General features: G+C 40.2%; 1 protein-coding gene across 8 annotated transcripts in view; it reads right to left on the reverse strand.

Moving 5' to 3' along the window:
• Window positions 1-207: 207 nt before the first annotated feature.
• Window positions 208-23,467, reverse strand: part of ADNP (activity dependent neuroprotector homeobox) — a 28,796-nt gene continuing 5,536 nt past the window's right edge. For all 8 annotated transcript variants that reach the window (XM_037500427.2, XM_037500410.2, XM_054698211.1 and 5 more), the window contains 3 exons: window positions 8,588-8,700; window positions 6,761-6,853; window positions 208-4,388 (listed from right to left, as the gene is read on the reverse strand). In XM_037500427.2, the coding sequence (XP_037356324.1) occupies window positions 1,281-4,388; window positions 6,761-6,853; window positions 8,588-8,695 (3,309 nt within the window). In that variant the 5' untranslated portion in view covers window positions 8,696-8,700 and the 3' untranslated portion in view covers window positions 208-1,280. The remainder of the gene's footprint in view (window positions 4,389-6,760; window positions 6,854-8,587; window positions 8,701-23,467) is intronic.

Consider the following 23,467-nt stretch of genomic DNA (forward strand, 5'->3'; position numbering starts at 1 on the left):
TGTTTATTTTTGCAACTAAAAAGGCAAATAAAACCAAAGGAATCTGTAACAGGTGCCTTGAGAAAAAGCGCTCATGCCGATGGCAGCTCTTGGTCATCCACAAGTTTTCTCAAGGGCTGTGGCTTCCAGCTGATGACAGAGCGCCAGGGCATCAACTGGCACGAGACATATGGACACACAGGACTGTAATGTGTAATAAAGCAAATATTTACATTAAGCACAATACAGCAATTTATTTAGATGCTTAAAATGAATACAAAGGGAAATAAAGATCACAAAATTATACATACTACAACAGTGTGTCATATATTAGATGGTATAAATGAATACACCTGGTGGTGTTTAACTAAAGATAAAACTAAATATCCAAAAATGCAGCCGTCATTGGTTTGCTGCTTCAACACAACACACTTTCATACAGATCTAAAAGGTGTCAAAATTAGTAGCTGGAAAGTCAATTCTTGCAATGTGATTTTAAGCTTAAAAGATTTCAGAAAACAGCTCTGAAACACCAGTTTTTGTTTTTCTCAGCTGTAATGTCAAGGATATTCAGAACAAGAAAAATTCTATAATACAAGAGAGTCCAGATATATATCTTATGTGGCTGGCCTCTGTTGCAAGATTGTACAAGGTTATGTGCAAAAACTAAGTCTGTTCAAAAGTCCGTACTAGCGCAGATTCAAGCTTTTGCTAGGTAAACTAGATACAGCGTTTATTACACAGCAAGGGCAACACTAAAAAATAAAAACAACCTAAGATGGGTACACAATAACAGTATCATAAGCATCACTTGAATAGGTCTAAAAGACTGTACAAATATACATTTCAACTATTCAGAATGAATACATGAAAAAAAATTGGTTTTCCCAAAGTCTACTATACACATTGGACTGGTAGCTTGTATGTTGGCCCTACACTACCACGTGAATGAGGATAACGCTTCTCCAGGACATCCCTCCAAGCATCTTTACAGAGGGAGAGAAATGTTGAAAAGGCAGATAAAATAAACCTCTGCTTCTCCTCGTGTGCGTTCGTGAGCCACCAGCTTAATGGTTTTTCACATTTAGTTACTGTGTCGGTCACAGCAATTTCTGAAGCAAGCTCCGCCAATCGTGTCCGTCAGAAACACAACACCCACTGGGACTGCAGCGGGCACGCGTCCCCACCGCCGGATGAGCCGGCACTCGAAGGCAGTTACCAGTTAAGAGGGCTTTGCAGTCACACTGAAAGGAGCAGCGCTCCAGGTTGCAGCAGGTCATCAGTGCCAGGGAGCCTGGCGCTCACGCCTGCTGGCTGCTCAGTTTAACCCCGGTTAAGCTGCCGTGCATCGGCTCAGCTACCCCGTCAGTCATGCTGTCAAACTGCTCCCCGTCCTCACTGTCAATTGTGCTGTTCTGCCACTCAATCTGTGGGTTGGATAAGCGCTCGTCATTTTCAGACGCATTCTTCCACTGTGACTGGTCCTTGGACCAAAACCCTTCGACTTTTCCATAGGAACTATTCTTCCATTTCAACTGCTCGCCGTCGCCTTGCACCGTCGCCTTTTTTTTGGCAGCTGGCTTACTGCTCCTTGCATCTTCACTCTGGGAAGACTCATCGGACCAGGTTCCTGGTTTCATTTCGCACGTGTTGTCCTCAAAGTCCGACATTTGCTGGGAACCCGGCCCGCTCTCGGATGGAGAAGCACCGTCTTTCCACTCAACCACCTCATCCTGGTCCACCTCACTATCCGAAGCATCACGCATTAGTTTGGTTGGTTCCTCCGTCAAATGAACAGTCTCGTATTTTGAACCCTCCTCCTCTTTTTGGTCTAGCTTCTCCCCGGGTTCTAAAGCCTCCTCAGAAATTACTTTCGGGACGTGCTCCTCTGGGTTAGTAGGGGTTTTAGGCTCAACTTCAAAGACGGGGTCAAACGGGCTACCGCTTCCATTGGAGTCTTCTTCCAAATTTTCAAAACTGTCTGAGGAACTGTCATCTTCTTTCCCAAGGTTGAGCTTTTTGTCAGCAGTTTTACTAGCATTGACTCTGGAATCCTTCTCATCATGATTTTCAAAGAGCCACTCAGCATCAAAATCCATCTCGTGCTTAACTTTGTTTAATTCTTTCATGTTGAAGCCCAGCAACACGCCAGGCTTGTACTTCTCACAGTCTCGGACACATTTCTTCCTCTTGTTGCTGAAGTGGGAAGCAATGTCGCTCTTCCACAACCATAAACTGGCAGCGAGCTTCTCAATTTCTCTCCTGGTGGGGTAGGGCTGTTTGTTGAAATACTTTGTCAGGAAGCTTTTCCTGGCTTCGTAGGAATCATCTTCATGACCCTTGGGGTCTAAAGCTAAAACAACAGGCTCCTCAGGCTTCTCTTCGAAGAAGCTAGGCGAATCGCTATCATCATCTAACTTCCGCTTTTTCAGCAAGGGAAACTCCATCTGCTCGTAAGTGCGCTTCACAGGTGCCAGGCCCGGGGACTGATTAAGCCGAGAGGGTGCATTGGTCTTGTCCTGGCCGTTCTGGGTCTTCCCCACGCCCCTGCAGTGAACCAGATGAAGGGTGATCGTCGAGGCGGTCATGTTGCTGGTATACACGCCGAGGCAATGGATGCATTTGTAGGTGAGCTTTTTCTCCACCGGATGAACCGTCTGAATAACCTGGTGCCGCTCCCGTAAGTGATGTGCAAGTGCATCAGAGATGGGTCCTTTTAAGATGGAAAAGCAAAGTGGGCATAGGGTTTTCCCGACATCTTTTTTATAGGGCACTGCAGCTTGAGGTGAACTTTTAACAGGGATATCTGCCTTTTCCTGAACTTTGGGCTGTGGCTTTGGAGGGACTGGAGGGTTGTTTTGGGCGTGGTAAGCAACGGATTCGGCTGGGGCGTCCCTCAGGTTGTATGTGGTTACAAGGAGATGGATGTTAGTGTGACTGCCCTGCTGCAATGTCAAGTCAAAACTCAAAGTGGAATCTGTTTTGGGGCCCATCTCTTCATCAATGTGCACCATCCGCATGTGCGCGGCCATCTTTTCCACGTCATTAAAGGTCGACCGGCAATATGGACAAGACAGACCGTGAATTAACATGTGGTTGAGCAAGGTATCTGTGGGCAAGTAGCGATTACAGTAGAGGCATTTGCTAGTGAAATTGTGTATTTTCATAATGTAGTTGGCGACTGCTGGGACCTTCTCAGCCTTATGCTCCTTTTCGAAGTGCACGCTATAGACGTTTTCGGGAAAAAGTTCGTTGCAGATTGTACATATTTTCCACTTCTGCGTTGAGGACGTATTGGCTGGGGGAGGGCCGGTGGCAGCTGCGGTTGGTTTAGAACTGGACTGGCCTAATACTCTGGACGCTGGCGACTGGGAGAGGGAAGGAGACTTCAGCTGGCTGGATGAGAGAGAAGAGGTGTTAGCAGACTGTAGGGAGTATCTGGCTGGTGCCTGCGACCGCTGCTCTGACCCAAGCCCATAAGATCTTCCGTTTCCACTTGGAAGTAACTGCTTCACAGACTGGGACTGCTGAGGGATGGAAACCGGTGCATTGCCACCTAGACCCAATCTCATTGACTGGCCAACGCCATAGCCCTGGCCTACTGATTTGACACCATAGTTGTTCTGCTGCAGGTGGACATTGGACACCATGTTGACTCCCGTAGAATTTAAGTTAGGCTTTGGTATGGAGAGTCGATTCACCATCTGCTGTGATGGCAAAGACCGGACATTTCCAGAAGCAAGGGAACCAATTCTTGATTGGAGTCCCATACCCTTCTTCTCTTGAGGTTTGGGAGCAATAAGCATTAAAGGTTTGGATCGGGGAACCACCACATTTGTGTGCCCAATCATGGCAGTGACCTGATAGCCTATGCGTTCGTGGTCTTCGATGACATGTTGAACCAAAGCTTCGTAGGACTTTGGCATGAAAAGGCATCGCTTGCAGTGAATACTACTCTCTTCCCGGGCATTTGAACCTAAGGGGACTGCACCGTTAAGTGATTTTTCACCTGCCTTTGCTATGTAAGGTGCTGCCACATGCTGAAAATGTTCCCTGTAAATGTGCTTCCTAACTATTTCATACAGAGGATCTCGGTAAGTGCACTTCTTACAGTAATAAACAGCTTGTTCTACACTGTCAGCCTGCTTAGGTTTAAGGCCATCATTTTTGCTTTTCTCTTTGAAAGTGCTGAGGCTGCTACTTGGTGCGCTGGCGTTTGGAGCATGAAATATTTTAATGTGTGTTTCCAAAGTCTTTTTGTCTGCATTGAAGGTACAGTAGGGGCAATTAAGGAGTATCCTATTTTCAAAGTCTTCACTATGGACATTCCGGAAATGACTTTTGTAGGCAGAGAAGAATTTTGAAGAAAATGGACAAGCACTGCAGCAAAACGGTTTTGTCCGATAGTCCTAAAAGACAAGACAAAAACTGGAATCAGAAATGCCACTTTGTACAGGCAATGTATTTTAGGTTTTCTTCCTGGATATTCTCTATTTTCAATAGAGACACAATGCTATTTTTAGAACTGAAACACCAATGCATTTATCTGAATACATGTTTTTTCCTTTTGCAAAATAAATTTATGAAATATACACTCAGCTGAGAGAAAGCTGTTTTAAATTAAGTAATTTTATCTGGGTCCCATGAGCTGAATAAAAAACAATTCTAAGTTCTTCCTTAATGTTTATAAAAGACCAGAGTTGTATCTAACAACTGATTTTAGACAAAGCAAAAACAACCAGCTTCAAGATAAATGCTTTACACAGTAAAGAATGACAAGACTAAACTAAGCTATTTCACTTAGTGAACTAGGTAGCTGCTAAGGGCTTCAGATTTACTACATGTAAAATTCAGGGCCCAGAGTGTTATAATACAATTAAGCAGTAAGATATAAAGATACATCTTCTATCCTTACCACTGTGGAAACAATTTCATATTAAAAAAGCTCATGTTCCAAAATTTCGGACCTTTTTTCCCTTTGATTGAACTACAGTGTAGTATTGAGATTTTACTGCTGATCAAAGATGATTTGTAAAGTGGGCTTTCTTCTATAAACCATGCTTTTCAAGCAAGATCAGTTTCTAAAGAAATAATGAAGTGACATCATCTTTGATGTAAATTAAGAAGTTAGGGACCTTTCTGGTGGTGCAGGGGTTAAAGCCTCAGTGTTATCAAGCTATCGCCAGTTACTGCAGCATGAGTTTGACCCCCGGCCAGGGAGCTGGCCCACATGGTGCAGCAGACCTCTCCTGCCTCTTCTGCTGCTCCCCTCAGCAGTGTATTTCAGTCAATCTGCCTGTTCTGCTCCCCACTCTGTCTCTGGTGAATCCTCTTACCCCCATACCTCTGGCCTAGACCCAGTTCTTCTATGCATAAATAAATCAATCTTTTTTTTTTTTTAAAAAAAGGGAAGTTAAACAAAAATTTCCTACGAGTTGTGAGGAACATGTGGTGTTAAAGACTCAATAAAGATTGCAGAGTAATTTGGCATCAAAGAGCAAGGTCCCAAATTATGCTCATTAACACCTACATAGCCGTCCTTTGATGAAGGCAGGTGAAACACAGGCTTTGGAAGAGAAACCTTTCTCCTTAAAATCTACTTTGTTGCAGACACTGGTTTGAGCCAAAAGGAAATATTCCGCTTTTCCTTAAGCTCAACCCTCTTTAGCGTTAGAATATGAGGCTTTGGAATTAAAAAATTTGAATTAACTAAATGATGGATTCTGTTGTAAAGTTTTTGAATCTGGAGGCTTGTGGCTAATACCTTTTCCTGGGGGTATGTATGTAGTTATTTATTTAAATATTGATTTACGCATACAAGAACTGGGGTAGGACAGAGGTGCGGGGAGGTGGGCGGGGAGGAGGACTGACCAGAGGCAGAGTGGGGAGCAGTGGGGAGACAGGAGAGGCCTGCTGCGCTAAGTGGGTCAGCTCCCTGGCCAGGGATCGAACTCATGCCACAGTGGCGGTGGCTGGTGATAGCTCGATAGTGCTGAGACTTTAACCCTTGTGCCACCAGGGAGGCCCTGTGAGGGATATTTATTAATAAGAAAGAACCAGAGAACTATACCATCACATTCCAGATGTGGAGCTTAAAAATGAACTTCCCTGTCAAGTGTGTCTAACAGAGAAACAGATTAATAATCCAGATCTGTAACCACTGCAAACAGGGACGGTAAAATGTGAAAGGACTATCATTCTTCCCTATGGGGAAAGACACATCACCCACCACTCCCTCTTTTTGTGACATCTTCACTATTGTACTTGTTGGCATCACTGGTACCTCTAACAGTTTTTATTCCAAGTTTATCTTTTGGTCACCACCGTCCTATAGAGGACCTTGCCCCATGTGCTGGCTTAGGTTCCTCACAGAGTTTGGGTGACATCAATATAGACAAATAAGATAAATATAAATATAAATTAGCCAGGCCCTCCCCACTCCAGAAAAAAAGGATGGCAACATAAAAATGGTAAGACAGCCTAGATGAACAGAATGTTGGAGGGAACATTTTACGAAGGGATGAGTCAAAGTACTTTTGGGGGGATGCTGGTATACACTGGGTTTCTGATTTTTCAGTAACACTGTCCAATGACAAAGACAAAAGAGTCAGCCTTAGTTTTCCCAATCACTGAAGAAAATATGGAAAAAACAATTTTGACTTTTTCCCATGTGTCCGGTTGTCACCTACAGGCGATGAATGTATCACTCAGGAAGGCCTACAGTGGTAAAAGGAGGGTGTTAAGGATGATACCATTTCAAGATGTTGCCTGGGCCACTTACCTGGTTTTTTGTAAGTGAAGGGTCCCATAGTCCTACATCCTCCCATGTAGTGTTTTTCAAATAAAAGTCATTAGGTTCAAACTGTTTAAAATCCTAAAAAACAATGACAGAAGTTTACAAAAACATAGCGGTATCAACTTCAGTCCAACCTTACTATCTCTTAACTAGGGGAAATGCACACTAAAACCAAACTCACCAACAACTAAATTAGGAACAAAATGCACTGAACATTTGACACTAACCAAACATTTCTCTAGCGGTCAGCTAGGTTTCCAAGGAAACTGCTGGAAGTTCTAATTAAAAAACAATTCACCCACATATTAACCAAAGTACCTTTCATTACAGCATTGTAACTCATCAGTTGCAGTGAAGTATCAGAATGGAGTGCAAGATAGCAATGTTTGCTTACAGATGTGATTTCTGGTTCCCTAAAAGAGTGGGGGTGGGGGTGGCAGTAGGCTGGGAAGAAAACATCTAGGATTTCTGAACCCAAAAAGGAAGAAAGCTATTCAAAGAAAGTAAGCGGTAACAGGTTAAATTTACACTCTTATGTAAAAATCTAAAAGGCCTGTTTCCTCCCAGACTGGATGATAGAAAGTCTTAGCATAAATCTCTCCTTGGTCCTAAAAGATTCACAGTTCAATGTGGAAAGCTCAAGTACATGTAAATTCCAGAGTATGTAATGGGCGGAACAAAGCAAATGCAGGGTAGAAAAGGTACCTTAATATCTGCACCATTAAATCTTGTGAAGATTATCCCCATCAGTGCAAGGTGAACAGAGAGTCTTACTAGGGCAGACCTACCTGAACTGGAGGAGTCAGAGAGAGAACGCCCACACCGGGCGCAGTGTAACTAGAGACGCCTTTGCTCTTCAGGACATGCCCCTAGAGCACTACTAGGGGGCTCGGGAAAAGAACCTGCTGTATGAAGGAATTTGCTTTTTTAACTTTCAACTTCACCCAAACATTCACTGAGTGCCTACCATGTGCCCAGCACTGTGCCAGGTGCTAAGGGTATGCAGATGGACAAGTAGTTGTAGCACCTGCCAGCTGGAATTTAAAGGCTAGCGGGGGAAAACATCTATAAACATTGCTTTTCAGAGGCTTTGACCAACTAACCATTAAGACCTGCAGCAATGAGATCTGGACAAGTAGACCACTGCACAGGCTACTCAACAGGGCTGCTACGAAGTTCATAGAATAAAAAGGCTAGAAAAATAGTTCGTAAAGTTCAAACTGTTATACAAGGGGATGATAAAATAGTCTATGGTGGGTCAAAAGGGCCTACAAATGCTCAAATCCTAAGGAAAGACAACAAGCACCCAAACCACCATGCCTCCACAATCAGAAGGTCAACCAGAATATTCAGGTGTATCAGAATGAAAACAGGCTCTGAAGTTCCATGGACAGACCCTGCCACCTGCTTAGCTGTGAGGTGCATCTATTTCTTTACTGACTCTTCATCTGTAAACTGGAGGTAAGAGTTCCTATACACACCCACACCCACCCACCCCCACACACCACCCCCACCCTCCTCGGGGTTGTTTTAAGGATTTGGAATTTAAAGACAGTTTGGAAGCACCAAGTAAAAAGATCTAAACTGTGTATTTCCTCAATGCTAGCTGCTTTTGCGTCAGGATGCAAAGATGAAAAAGCCCATTTTAGGGACAAGGTTGAACAAATTAGGCTACTTGAGAAAGCTCTGGCAAAGCTAATGCTGAGGTTAAAATCCAGAATTACACCTAGCAATCAACCATTCTGGTTGTTGATATAGAGTAGTGATCAGAAGCTGAGTCATGTTAAAATTAAAAAATGACATGCTACTTACTTCTATGTGTTCTTTACAGTATTCCAACCCAATGTCACTAAGTATTTTTTTCACAGTTTTCCGGGCTTTTCTTAAACTGCCAAGATTGTTGACAGGAAGTTGGAACATAGTTTCTATTGGAAAAAAAAATTTAAGTCAAGTCAAAACATGTACAACTGGTAGTATTTACTAATTCCACTGATGGTAGGATCACAAACCCTGGCCCATTCTGACAAAAAAGTTGAGTAGATAGCCTTAGCTAGTATGTTCTGAATACTTAAAACGGAGGCAAAATATGTGCTGTGATCTTTTATATTTTTAACTGGACACTGTATTATACAGATTGACTATGAGTCTAATCTGACATAATTCTGATTAGATGCAATGTTACCAACCATTTAAAAAATCAAGCGTGAATGCTTTTCTTCTTGTGATGTTGAGTCTCTGAAACAAGAAAATGTTCACCATTTCAGCATCATTACCACATAATTTTGAGTGTCAGGGAAAACAAGTTTTGGTTTGGGAACTGTCCCCCACACTGTTATTCTTAATGAAAAACTTCTATAAACTACTCAAATTAAGACACTAATGATTATGTAACTTAGCCCCCCAGCTAGTATTATACCTGGACAAGGGCATCCACTTACTGTCATGGAATGAATGCTGAGATGGGGAAGCTAGCACTCAGTAGAAGAGGAGAGGATAATTATTCTAGACTGTAAGGGATCCTTCTGAAAAAATGGAAAGCCTTTATGTATGTAAGGGAATTGAAAAATTATTTAAAATGACCTACTACATCAAAGGTAGAAATTTAGGTTCACTTCCCCAAGTTCCTTAAAAACAAAGATTAAGAAAATAAAATTTGTGAAACTGGGGCACAACTGAGAATTTGGATGGGTTCCAATGTGTCCATTTAAAATGTTTCCTATAAAATACAGTAGAAATTTATCAATTTAAGAATCCAAATCCATCTCGCAGAATATAAAGTAGTTGTAAAAACCAAAAACAGAGGCTGAAACAAAAGCCAAAGCACCAGGAATAAAACCTTTATATATGCACATCTGTTTTCTAATAAAGGTGGTTACACCCTAAGACCAATACCACTTGTAAACCAAAGCAAGTCAACTAAACCCAGTATAGTATCACATGTTACCACATTTGTTATTCTAATTCAAAAATTAACTATGGAAAATGGAAAGCAGAGAAAAAAGGTGAAGCCTACCAAAATAAGTAACTCCTAGAAATTCTGAAGTTGGATGTTACCAGAACTTAGGCATCTCAAAGTATCCTATATGAAGTATCAAAGTATAATTGAGAAATGCATTTTGCTGAAAAACACTATCAGGCTTCTGGTGCTCAGGACAGAACTCCTCCCAACGTGCGCTCTGTCACCCAGGAATCTGAGTGTTACTTAGCTGATGGCAGACTTAGAGATCACTTCTGACACAAATTGACATTTCAAGGGGAAACCCGTTATTCCTTGTGGAAATTTTATCGCTAACTTATTTAAAACCACCTTTTTGAACCTTTTAAAACCAGAAAATTTTTATCAATAGAACAGTTCCCACAAACCAGGTCATTTAGAGAGAAATCACCTCATAGAAAAATGTCTCGGCAATACAGAAAGTGTTACAGACTAATTCTGAACAGACTAGACATCAAATGGATGGTCACAGATACCCAAGTCTGAAGAAGACATCTTGTTTTTCTAGTCATTTCATAAACTCTGTGGGCCCAAATCCAATTCTTTTGGAACTTCCCTCGCTAATCCTGCTTCGCTTCAAAGGAGCGCTGTGCCAAGGAGGCAGCCATTACTGTTTTTCCTGCCCCTGAGACAAGCAGCTGAATATCTCAGCAAAACAAAAGCACACCGATTTGGAAATGTTACCAGCACCGAAGCCGCCCGACTACACAGAAAACATCCAAGGGAGTCAAACTGTAATTCAGGATAAAAGGAGAACCTGTTCTCCTGTAGAAAACACCAGGAACTGCAAGTGCCCACCCACAGCTAATAGTCATTTTAAGATCTTTAATACATGAAGTACCTCACTGCCTGGTATCCAATTTATTGACCTCCAGGTTCCACAAAAGAATGTTCATGAAGGAGCTTAGTTACAAGAAACTTTTGTTTTTTAACAAGTGACACTTCTGTCAGAGTGAATCTGGAATTTACTTATTTAGGCTGAATTAAACAGATTCATAAAAAAATAGTGACAATGCTTATTGGAAGATGTACAAAAAATGGCTCTTTTATGCTTGAGCAGCTTGGAGGATCTTGGCCCAAGTTAACATTTACACTGAAAAAAATGTAGAATTATTGAGTTAAAATTGTAATTGCCCTCACAAACATATTTGATATTTGTAATGATCTTGGGAGTTCTATCATCTGCCCCTTCCCCAAGACGGAGGTGACTTCCATGTATTTATATTTACAGAGGTCACTTCCAAATTTGGTCCATTTGGACCTAAAAAAACATTCAAATGTGCTAGCATCCTTAAAAGCACGAACAAAGATTTTTCTGGTCTTCTGCGTTAAACAGGCACCCAGTAAGAGTAATATAAAGCAAAGAGGCTCTTACCCTCCAGCCCTGCAGCCCCCTACCCAGAAGGGGCCACCGTATCATTTCTTGGGTATACTTGAGCTTTTCTATGACTCTAACAAGTCAAAGGTTCTCTGAAAAAGTCTTCAATAAACAATGTTAACAATTATCATGGGTGATAAGGGCCCTGACTGAGATTCAGGGCTCTTACTCACTTGTCACTAGAAAAAGAGCCCAACCTCAAATCCTGGCATTTATTAGGATGCCTTATAATAATGTCAAAAAGCAATCTAGAGATTGAAAAGAATGGGGAGAGAAAGCTTTTCTTTCCAGATTTGTTCTTATGTTGCTAACCCTTCCTCTAGGGACGCCTCCGTGGCTGTCAGGATGGCCATCTGTACCAGGTCAGCACCATTATCCCAACACAAGGAGACCCCTTTGGCCATACCATGGCATAATAAGGGAAAATGTCAAAAGTAATCGAATAATGTACTTGCTGGTCACTTTCAGGGCACCCACATTTTGCCAGTTAATGTGCTAGGAACACAAGAGAGGAACAGGAACAGTTCTTCCCTGTTCTGGCCCACTGCTTCCAAGAGACCTAGAGCACATGCCAGGTACCAGGGGACTGGAATAACAGTTTTTTTTTGCCCACTCATCTTCCTCTTGGAACTGTGCCCTGACTCAACTGGTGTGCTCGCTGAGGAGGCCCTTTCTTCACTGGAGCCAAGTGCACGTAATTCAAGTCAACATTCAGGTCAGTCAACTAGGGTATTCCATCTCTGCAGACACTGATGAGCGGACATGCCCGCCCAAACAAGGCTGAGAAGGATGCGGAAAAGGAAGTCTGGACCTGCACTCTCTGGAGGAAGCACAGACAGGGAAAGACTCCTGTTGAAAATGCTTAAGGTGCTCAATCCAGGTGTGCCCCAAAACAAGCCATTCTCTCACCCCACCCTAACTTTTCAGAAGAGCAAACAATCATTTGCTCTTATTCCACTAAGCTTAGGTTCGTCACTTGCAACGAAGTCGTAGAAGGTAGGTAAAAGGGAAAATGAGGACTCTTATACAGAATAATTAAACTTGTAAATTGGATCTAGTGGGAAGAATAGTTTTGCCAGGAAGATACAGTTATCCTGAAAGATACTTTGGGCTCTGGCTTCATTAATCAAAATCAAAAACCAGTTCCAAACGCTGCATGGAAAGAAACACTTTCTAAATTCTAGGAGAAACTGGGGAAAGCTCAATGACTATTAATAATAGCATCACATTTGCAAGCATATGCTACCTGATGAACTAGACTTTCTTCTTTTGAGGATGATTTAAATTCATTGTTGAGTGATTCAGCTACACACCTTCCTATTGATCTTTGTAAATTATATCCACACCTACTGACTGGGGCCCAAACATGAACGTTTTACCAATCTTGGCCAAACTCCTACTCAAGTGCTTTCTTAGAAAGCAAGAGTCAGATGGCTGAAATGAAAACCTGAGATCCTTAGCCCCAGGTTTTATACATGAATTAAAACCAAAAAAATCCTGGGATTGAACACATGCATCACTCCCCCTTCCAAATGCCAAAAGTGAAAATACTCCTTTGCTCCAAGTACCAAGAGAGTAAATAAAGGCAGAGTGACCTTGTTTCACACGGTAAATATATCCAGGCAGAATTTGTACAGGGGAAGGATGATAGAACATTAACAACTGTGAACTTAAGCAGAGGTCATTAACTGAGAAATACAACTATAATCATTTATGAAACAACAGCTTTGCCAAAAGGCCTAGATCTAGACAGAGGATGTATTCAGGCTCCTCTGGGCTAGGAAGGTGGAGGAGAGCCTAACAGACGATTGTGCTCATGTAACAGGCGCAAGGCAAGGTTTTGCAGGACATGAATTAACTACCAGGGCTTGTCTATGTATAGTAATCCCTCTGCAAAGCCGCCAGATCAAAGGGAGCATCACTTAGTCTCTGTTTTAGAGATAGTCGAAAGCAGAAAAGCATTTACTACTGTGCTATCAGAATGAAAAACAAAACAAATAGAAAGACACATAAAACCCAACCATAAACCTTTGATCAGGCACAGATAAGAAAAACTTCCAGAATAAATTACCTCACATTATACTACATTAATCTACTGCAAGTGTGGCATTTTCCAGAATATAAAATTAACCCTAGTTTTGTCCCCACCCCCAAATTCCTAATGCCAGAAAATATAGAAATAAGATAATGGGTCCTAGTTTCAATCACTTGCAGGTATTACTCTGTTACTTTCTAATATTTGGGAACTGATAATAACATATACCAGCGTGACAAGTAACGTGTCAGTTTACCAGTGAATGTAAATCTACAGTTTCCCTAAGAAAAATTCTTCTATCACTGTACTGAGAGCTGGACAAGGAGAGTTACTTCCTCCTGGTAGTGCCTGAACATAAGCTGCCTGGTTTAAATCAGTGGTTTGCAATCTTACCCTTTAATCTTACCCTGGCCTCTTAAAAAAAATAAACCAAAAACCAAACAAAAACAACCCTCACCTTAGGTGAAACACAAAACAACAGAAACAGCAATAGCAAAACAAAAATGATGAAGAAGTGACTCAGGTGGAAAGGGAGAAGGGAAAAAGGAAAAGTTCTTTGTTTTCAAGAATCTCCTGGAAATAGTTACTAGTCTAGACTAAGCTCAATACAAGCTTGTGCCAAGGTGGCGGTCTACTGAAATGTAGATTCTGGATCTGGTGGGCCATCGACCAACACAGGAATTTTGATGGCTACAGCAGAATTCCAATTACTGAAAATCTCTCCTGAGTAAAATTATATTCTGATCAGAATATAGTTACAAGGAAGCCCAAAGTAAGTGTACAGTTAGAACATGAAGATTATAGTTTTTTATCTTTTAAATATGGCACTTAAAACTTTGTCTTACAAACATTTCTACATTAAAGCTGTACAGAAAAACAGTGCCTCTGGGCATATCTTTTCCTGAAGGGGGTGGGGGGGGGGAATTAAAGCCTGGAAACAATGCCATTAATCAGTGAAGAAGAACTGGCAGCTATATTTTTCAAGTTAATAAAAATTAGAAATGTTAAGCCACTACAATAAAACTCCACTTTGGTAACTTTTATCAACCCAAGTAAATATGTAAGAAATTCAAACCTATACTTAAAGTACCCTAATTAGTGCCATGCAAGCATTAATTAAAAGTGTAAGGGTTAGAGTTTTGAAGTTTTTTTAAATCACCAATCTAAAAACAAGTATTATGCTGAGCTTTCGACAGGTACAGGCATTTTTAGAGTGTCATTTTAGAGTGTCATTTAGAGTATTATTTTACTTTAGTGGTATCCAAATTTTTTTTTTTTAAAGATTTATTTATTTATGCATACGAGAACTGGGGTACAGGCCAGAGATGCGGGGGAGGGGGTGAGAGGACGCACCAGAGACAGAGTGGGGAACAGAACAGGCAGACTGACTGAAGTACACTGCTGAGGGGAGCAGCGGGTGAAACAGGGGAGGTCTGCTGCGCCATGTGGGTTCCTCCCTGGCCGGCCGGGGATCGAACTCATGCTGCAGAGGCTGTGGACTGCTTCATAGTGCAGTGCTTAAGCCCTTGCGCCACCCGGGAAGCCCTGTTTTGTTTTTTTTTTTGTTTTTTTAAAATGAATTTTGAGATGTCTCTGGAAACATTTAGGACATGTGTTAAGATAAAAACTATTAAGGCAGAAAGCAAACACCACTTTCTTTTACTCCTACCCCTGCCTCAGCAACATATTTAATACCTGTCAGTATCACCGAGTAAAACTGTGGTCATCATAAAACATTCTCTCAATAACCAGTAAGTGCTTGTCTTTCCTGGCACTCCATCCCTAAGTGTGAAAAACACAGACACCATATATACTTTTAAGGGTGTCACTAAGTCCTACGTTTAAATTAAACCATTTGTAAGATTCATATATCTGCATTTTTAAAAATGAACCCTTGTAAAGACGTGCTAGTCTCATCCCAGTGACCAGCCCAGAGTCTACTGTCAGTTTGCGAGCAATCACTCTACCTAATCTTTTTCTAACAGAAGCAGCTTATCTTTCTCTTTTTTTTTTTTTGGGGTAAATTTGGGCAAAAAAAAACATTCAAGATGCCAGAAGCACTTCATAGAAAAAGGCAGCTCTGTACCCTCCTATTCCTTCAACTTTCCACAGCCTCAAATACCACAGAAAATGTAACTGTCTCACTATCCAAGGGCAGAAGCGCTTCTGTACTAGCAGTTGTAACCATGCAGCATGACAGATTAAGAAAAGTTTAGTCTCTCTTAAATGGACCAAAAAATGGGCAAAGGTGTTAAGGTTAAAAAGGGGGTATTTGGAAAACATCAGAAAAACTACTTTTCAAATGAAGACACATTTGGACTATAAATTACATTTGAATAGCGAACGTCTGTAATATTGCTTAGGACATTCATATTCCAACACTGTTAACAACCACAAGCAACAGGCAGGAAATGTAATAAATCTGTTTTCTTTGATTCTTAGTTACTAAATGCACTGGACTGCTACTGTTCTGGTAGTTTGATAATAAAAGGAACCTTATTAATTGAGTAAAGTATCAAATTAAACTGCTTCCACATCCGATTAAAAACTTGATTTTGAAGTTCTCAGCCAAATCAATTAAACTCCATCACCTATTTCTTTGATAGGTAGACTATAGTTATGCAAGGCAAAATGAGTGTATCTATCTAAACACAGCATCCTGAAGAAAAACTTTTGGTCACAGGAATACTTTCAGCCACTTTTCTATAAACAATATGTGAATTCCTTTCACAAACAACTCTTCTCTAAGAGTCAATCTCTCTGATCATCTCAAGCAAGGGGAGCACAAACCCTATCAGGCAGCTCACTCCACAATGGACAGCTCTGGTCACAAGTGTGCGCTTCATGTTTTGTCCTCTGCCCACAGCTCTCAGCCATAGAATTCTAATTACATAACCATGTGATAGCCTCTGAAGTTCTGAAGACATGTCCACTTTCCCTTCTAAGGTGCCCCCCTTCTCCAAGTGAACCATGCTTGGGTCTTTTCATCATTTCATTACTAAGTAAGCCAATCTCCCAATGGATGGACGCCACTGTGTCAACCTCTTTGGCGTCCTGAATAACTGTTGTTCCAGATGTGACATAATCAAAAGGTCAAGTGGGTAACACATCTCTAATTCTGAGTATTATTTTTGAACTAATGGTCCTGAAAGGTGCATTTGCTCTGATGACAGCCACTGCACACACATGACCAAACAGAATTTTTTTTTTTTTTTTTTTTGCATTTGTACTAGCCTTTTCGGGATCAGCTGGTGAGAAAAGATATTTTGCATGGAATCTTTGTCTGGTCAGAAGGGATGTAACCATTAACAGTCTTTAAGTATCTCCTCAACTGGAAGAGTACAAGCACTGACTCAAATATTAAAAAAAGTCCAGTATGAGCCTGAAGATAAACATTAAGATTCATATTCCAAATCACCAACATCAAACTCAAAGCATGCTATAAAAAAGCAGCACTGAATCACTGAAGAATCCATGTGTTGTTTCATCTAAACTCTTCTCATGTTATAGACTGCCAACTAAGGTGGAGTGATCAGCCTAAGGGCGGGCTAGCTCGTCAGCTACAGAGCTGGGTCTCAAGGTCATCCCCAGATCTAGGATGTAGTGCTCCTATTACCTGTACAACTTAAGCTCTGATATTAATTAAAGGCAAACAGCAGCATGTTATATACATCTGAAAATGCAAGAACTTCAATATCCAAGGTTGAAATGACCTTAAGTTCAAGCTAAACCAGCTCAAGTGGTGATACAGAGGTTAAGAATACACGCACACTTCACCTCAGGTCAGACAGTTCCATTATTTTAGAGAAGGGCAAAGAGAACTCAGCACCAGCAGTCACTAGGCAGTCACATCTGCGGGTTATCTTTTTATCCAAACTGTAATGCACTATCTTGCAAAATAAAAACCACAATCTTGGTATAGTTAAGTAATACAACTGCTTTTCAAAAAACATGGTGTATCCTATCCTCTCCTTTATCATCTTCCTATTGTCAATACTCAAACCATGTTCCTCTGAAGACTTCTTGGGAAAGCAGAGGCTCTGGTGACCTCTTACATTTTATTGGCATGGCAGCAGGAGGCTAGTTTGCTCTCAACTCACTCTTAGGCTCCTTTTCCCAAATACATTTTTTTTGTTAGATAAGCAACTTAAAAACATATGCACAAAAACTTGTACGCAAATACTCTCAGTAGTAACTAACCTTAATATCCCTAAAAGAGAACCCAAATCCCCACCAACCAACGACTAGATAAATAAAACATGATACATATCCAGGCTATGTCCAGAAAAGGCATTATCTATAGAGACAGATTTCAAATTGTCTAGGACTGGGGAAGTTAGGGGGAAAAGTGTCACTCACCTTGAAAGGGTATCAGAGTCACCAGATTGGTTCTAGTGATAGCTGTGCAACTCTACTGAACACTGAATCATGCACTTTAAATGGGTTTATGTAGTGCATCTCATTAAAGCTGTTGCACGCCCCCCCCCCCAGCATTTAACTGAGTATAAGGTTATAAGACACATAAGGCAAAGCATAAATAATTTTGTCTCCATACAAAATCACTTAACACTAGGGCATACTTTCAGATCTTTATGCACACATAATTGTTCTTTTAAAAGAAACTATGTATTTCAGTGTTTATTCAAGTAGCAAGAAAAGCAGGGTTGCTTTAAATTTTTATAAATTAATTTTTACTTTAAAGCTGTGCTTTCTGACAAGGTAGATAACTAGCCACAAATGTCTATTACACACTTAAAATGTGGCTAGCCTGCACTGAAACATACATTTTATATTTTTTGGCTTATACATTTTCATTTTATGTTTTTTTAAATTTGTTTATATTGAGAAAAATAAATTCTACCACCTTAACCACTTCTAAGTGTACAGTCTAGTATCAGTCATACTGTGCTGCCATCATCATCTTCCATTGCCAGAGCTGGTTACATCTTGTAAAACCAAATCTCTATACCACTTAAGAATAAACCATTTCTCTCTTCCCCTCTGTACCAGCTGCTCTATGATTTTGACCAGATACTTCATCTGAGTGGACTCAATGTATTTTGTCTTTTTTTGTGACCGGCTTATTTCACTCAGCATAACGTCTTCAAGGTTTACGCAGGCTGTAGTCTATGTGAGAATTTCCTTCCTTGTTAAATAAAGCTGAATAAGCTCCCACTATATGTATACACATTTACTAATCCATTAATCTGTTAATGGACACTTGGATTGCTTCCACCTTTTCTACTGTGAAAAAACTGCAATGAACATTGTACAGGTATCTCTTAAGACCCTGTTTTCAATTCTCTGGGACATACACCCACAAGTGCAATCACCAGATTAGGTAGCTTTTTTTTTTTTTTTTGAGGAACCCTCAGACTCTTTCCCATAGTGCCTGTACCATTTTCCATTCCTACCAACAGTGTACAAGGACTCAGATTTCTCCACATGCACCTCAAGTTATTTTTCTTTTTCACAGCAGCCATTTAAATGGGTGTGAGGCGCCGTCACATGGTGGTCTGGATTTGCATTTCCCTAATGGTTAGTGACGCTGAGCATGTTTTCACGCGCCGACTATTCGTCCAAGAAATGTCTAAAAGTCCTTTGGCCATTTGATACACGCTCTAAGTATAAAATACTTATACCTTTTGTATATAAACATGCAAGAGATGTCAAACACCTTTTAAAAAACACTGATGTGCCAAAATAACAAACCTTTGCAAATACTGGGTTAAAGTATGAAAATCAACTTCACTTTTTATTTTTCAAAATGACTGCTGGAACATGAACCTGAAGATGGCAAATGAATTCAGTCACAAAAGGATGACAGCACATGACTCTGCTCATACAAGGTAGTAAAAGCAGTCAAATTCTGAGAGACAGTGGAAGAGGGCTGTCAAGGGGTAAGGAAAGAATGGGGATTTATGGTTTAATGGGTGTAAGTTCTAGTTTTACAAGACGGGAAAAGTTCCAGAGATGGTGGCAGTAATGGCTGCACAACAATGTCAGTGTACTTAATACCCCAGAACTTGACACTGAAAAGTGGTTAATATATTAATATACATTTTACCACAATTAAAAATAAATTCATTTAAAAAATGTGGCTACTGAAATATTAAAGGCAGCAGCAGTGACTATAAATGAAACTGCTGCTTGGCCTTACGATCAAGTGTGGAGCTAGACAAGGTTTGTTTGTAAATTTATCAATATGGTAATCTGGGTTTAAAATTAGTGGCATTTATCACTGGTGGGTCTCTGTCAAAACTATAAATATTAAGCTTAATTTAAAATTCCTTTAAACAAAATAGATTCTAGAGCAAGTCCTGGATGTAATACAAGAAACATGCAGGCCTTTTGTAGTTTCTAGACCATTTCGGGCAAAATTAAGTGAATGCCCCCCCAATCCCAAACTGTTGAAGATTTGAGGGAAAAAAAAAAAAAAATTGGTAGAGTTCAGTTTACCACCAAATCCCCATTCCAAGAGATCAGAAAACAGTCCAATATAGCACTTTTGTCAATATCAAAGACCCTAATTCATGTTCTCTTACTAACTTTAATCCAGCTGGGAATGAGAAGTTTAACTTTTTAAAATATTGCAAAACCGGAATGATTCTAGAGGATGTGGCAATGTAGAAAAGATTTTCATGTGTTAAACTGTCCAATCATTTAATGTTTCTAGGAAACTAGAAAAAATAAAATAGGAAACTTTTTCATAGGTATCAAAGTTAATCATTTTAGGCAAGTTTTGTTTTCTTTCATTTTGGTTTGACTCATCAGAATCAAACCAGGAATCTAATGGGAACCCAGACAGCCTGGTTCACCATATTATCAATGACCAAAAATTATAGTCACAATGTAGCTCAAAAGTTTTATTTTACACACCCATCACAAGTGACTCAGAGCTTTACTAAAACATGACATGAAACTAATACAAATGACAAAAAGATAGCTGTGTCTATAGGCTACAATCTCATCATCAATTTTGGGGGCAGAGATTAATTTTCCTGATCTCATGCACTATACAGAACCCTTAAAATATGCAAGAGGATATTTCACTGTTCTCACTGTTCAAGGCAAAGAGGGTCCCTTAAAATGATATCGCCTATGTTTTTTTCTCCCCGTTATATCGCTAACAGCTCCATCAGTGGCTGGCACACACCAAAGCTCCATAAATGTATAGTAAATGAACAAGTCCCTGCTTAGAAGAGGTTTACAGAGACGATACTCCATAAACATCTACAGAAAAAGCAATGTACACAAAGTAAATACTCTGAGGCCTCATAAAGAGAGTTCATTCTCAGATGGGGAAGTCAGGAGAGGCTGTTAAGTAGCTGCTAAGCGAGGGAGAGTCACTAGGTTAGGTTGAGAATCTGCAATCACTGCAAAGCAAACAAAAACCTCAAGAAACCCACAACAAAACAACACAAACTTGCTGGCACAGTTCCAGGAGTAGGAAAGGAAGGAGTTCTAGGAACTACGGTAAAGAGTCAAAATGGCTGTTATGTCAAGCTTCTGAGAAATAATGAATGACAAGGTTGGAAAGATAGGTTGAAAACTGAAAGGCGGTCTTGAGCCCGTTGTCCTGTCCAGTAGTCGTGGAGGAAATGCTGCAGATATTGAGTAGAGAAATGATATAATTTTGATGGCACTTGAAAAGGACTGTTATGTTCAGCAGGTCCCATTAAAAAAGGAGGAAGTTCTTTAAGTAGAAGACTAGACACCAGACTTAGCTGACTGTCAGAATCATCTACAGTGCTTCCAACCATTCCAGACCTACTCAATCTGAAAGGACTGCAAAAATCATCAGAACCTCAGGTATAAGGTAGTAAGATACTAGAATGATAGCAAAAGGAAGGTAAAAGTTGTTCAAGGATAAAGCTACAGCTTATATCAGAACTTGTGTTTTTTCAAGAAAATTATATTGTTTTCAGGGACAAAAATATGGCTGACCTATGTCACATGTAAAATTATTTTACTTGTAATTTCAAACTTCCATAAGGAGGAGGAGAATGACAGCACAGTGAAGCTGTCCTCTCCTAGGAAAGAAAGAGGGTACAATATAGTAATTAAGAATAGTGACCCAGAGTTGAACAGATTGTTTAAACCCTTGCTTGGCCACTCTTAAGATTTTTGACCCTAAAAATATAACAATCTCCAGGGGTGTGCTTTCTTATGGTATAACTAGGACACCATTCCATTGTTCAATGTCAAAGGATTAAATGAGATGATAACCAAGAAACTTTTAAAACGAATTATCATTTTTTTACCTTAAACTAGGTCAGATACTCGAATAATCACTGAAAATTATGAGCTCACACCCAGGCTTTAAAAAGCATGGACTATTACTATTCTTGAGAATAAGATGTGGTTGCCACATAGCTGTTCCTGTAGACATTAAAATGTGCATCCATACTTACACCTGTAGACAGAGTAGTGTTTTATGCAACATTGTAAATACATCTGTGTGAGCCATTCATGTTAGATTTAGTATATTCTTAACTTTACAAGCGTGGTGGCACTTAAAGTAACCAAAATAAATCTAGGATACTTACAGTTAATGTAGAATTAAACACAAAGGTATGAACTAGATTTTGCAATATTTTAAAAAAATGTGGGGCACTCTTAAGATTTGTAGACTACAAGACTAGCACCCACACTGGACGCTACTTCTATGTTGCTGCTTATCCTGCACTTTAACTATTCAGATTTCAGACAAAAATCCTAGCTGTGACCATTAGAATTTCTAGAGCACTGATGGACCTCGAGGTTTTCAGGCTGTGCATCTGCGAGTATGCTCCTGAAAGACTGTAAGGTATGTGCACAGAAGATGCCTGAGGGAAAAGGTGAATGCGGAATGCCTGGAGGTGTGGCCCCTTAGACTTTATCAATTTTACATACTAGTATTTCACATACAATTTTATTTGAAAGGGGGAGTATCTCTCACTGATCAAAAAAGAAAAAAGACTTAGAACTCTAACATCACAATCTAGCAGAGGGAGACAGTGAAATGGGGAACATTTACTCTGTTTTAAATAGGCATTAACAGCAAGGTAGGGACACACTGGTGGGAGTGACTAGCATTCTGTTGCCTTTGCAAAAACTCCAGACTTAGAATTACTTGCTGTCAGTTCAGGTAGACAACCTAGTTTAAGAGAAATCTGAAAAAGGGAAATCACTGAATTCATAAGCAAGCCTAAGAGAACACCAGATATGTCCATTCATAATCATTCCAGAAACATGCCACTGGTCTTTGCATAAATGGCATAAGACAAAAAGTAGATTATTTTCAATTCCTTAATAATAAACTTTTCAAGCTCCATCAAAGTTACTCAAATAATTTCCCCACAGTAATGGAGAATCACCTTCTTACCATTCTTGAATAACAGAGTATAATTTATCTGAACCATCTTCTCAAAAGATGGCCTATTCTAAGCCATCTCTTTGAGTCAAGATTCAGCCAAGACATTTTTTTATTATTCGGCTACAGTATTCTTACAGCAGGTTTTACCACTTGATGGCTCAATCCTTACAGCTTCTCAAAAAGTTTTACAAGTATTTTCCTTGTCATTAGATACAACTGAGCTTGTACCAGTATTCTGAGCACTCCCTACATTAAGAAACTCAGTCTCAGCTGACCTTTTCTACAAGAACAAGAATTCTAATTGTTGACTTAAACTTACAATTCCAATAAATTCTGGCATAATTCCATGAGGTATAATTTGCTTCAGATACACCAGATTTCAAGAGACTGCTCATATAGACTCTCAATTGTCACCAAATCCCACCAAAAAGGGAACGCTTCATAGATTTTCAAGCGTACAGGTTCTCGCAAGTTCTTAAATGGAACATAGAGGATTCAGTAAAAGGAAGAGCAAAGGAATAGGCAGCAGGGCAAAAGCCAACAATTATCTGTCTAAGCAAAAATAACCTCAGAGGAAAGAAGTAACAAGACTGCTCTAAACCAGAACACTGGGAAAAGCAACGGGTTCATAAACTTTCCTTTTTAAACTGATACAGGCAACTTCAAACCAGACTTGTACTACTTCAACTAGCCCCCGCCAGCACAATTTCCACCCACAATTACTTCTGCTGGGGTGTGGCTAGCTTCTTTAACTGTGGAGGCCATTTGGGATCCTTGGGAGTTAGCTGGCATACAAGCACAAAACATTACCATGAAGTTATGAAGCATTCATCTGAGCTCGCACTAGCCAAACAACACACAGGAGTGTTATAAAAACCTGTGTTCCAACCACAGGCCTGGGAACTAGCCAGACATACACTGTGGCA

The sequence above is a fragment of the Talpa occidentalis genome, unplaced genomic scaffold, assembly GCF_014898055.3.
Source record: "Talpa occidentalis isolate TD23 unplaced genomic scaffold, MPIMG_talOcc4v2.1 talOcc4.10, whole genome shotgun sequence".
In the NCBI taxonomy this organism is placed as follows: domain Eukaryota; kingdom Metazoa; phylum Chordata; class Mammalia; order Eulipotyphla; family Talpidae; genus Talpa; species Talpa occidentalis.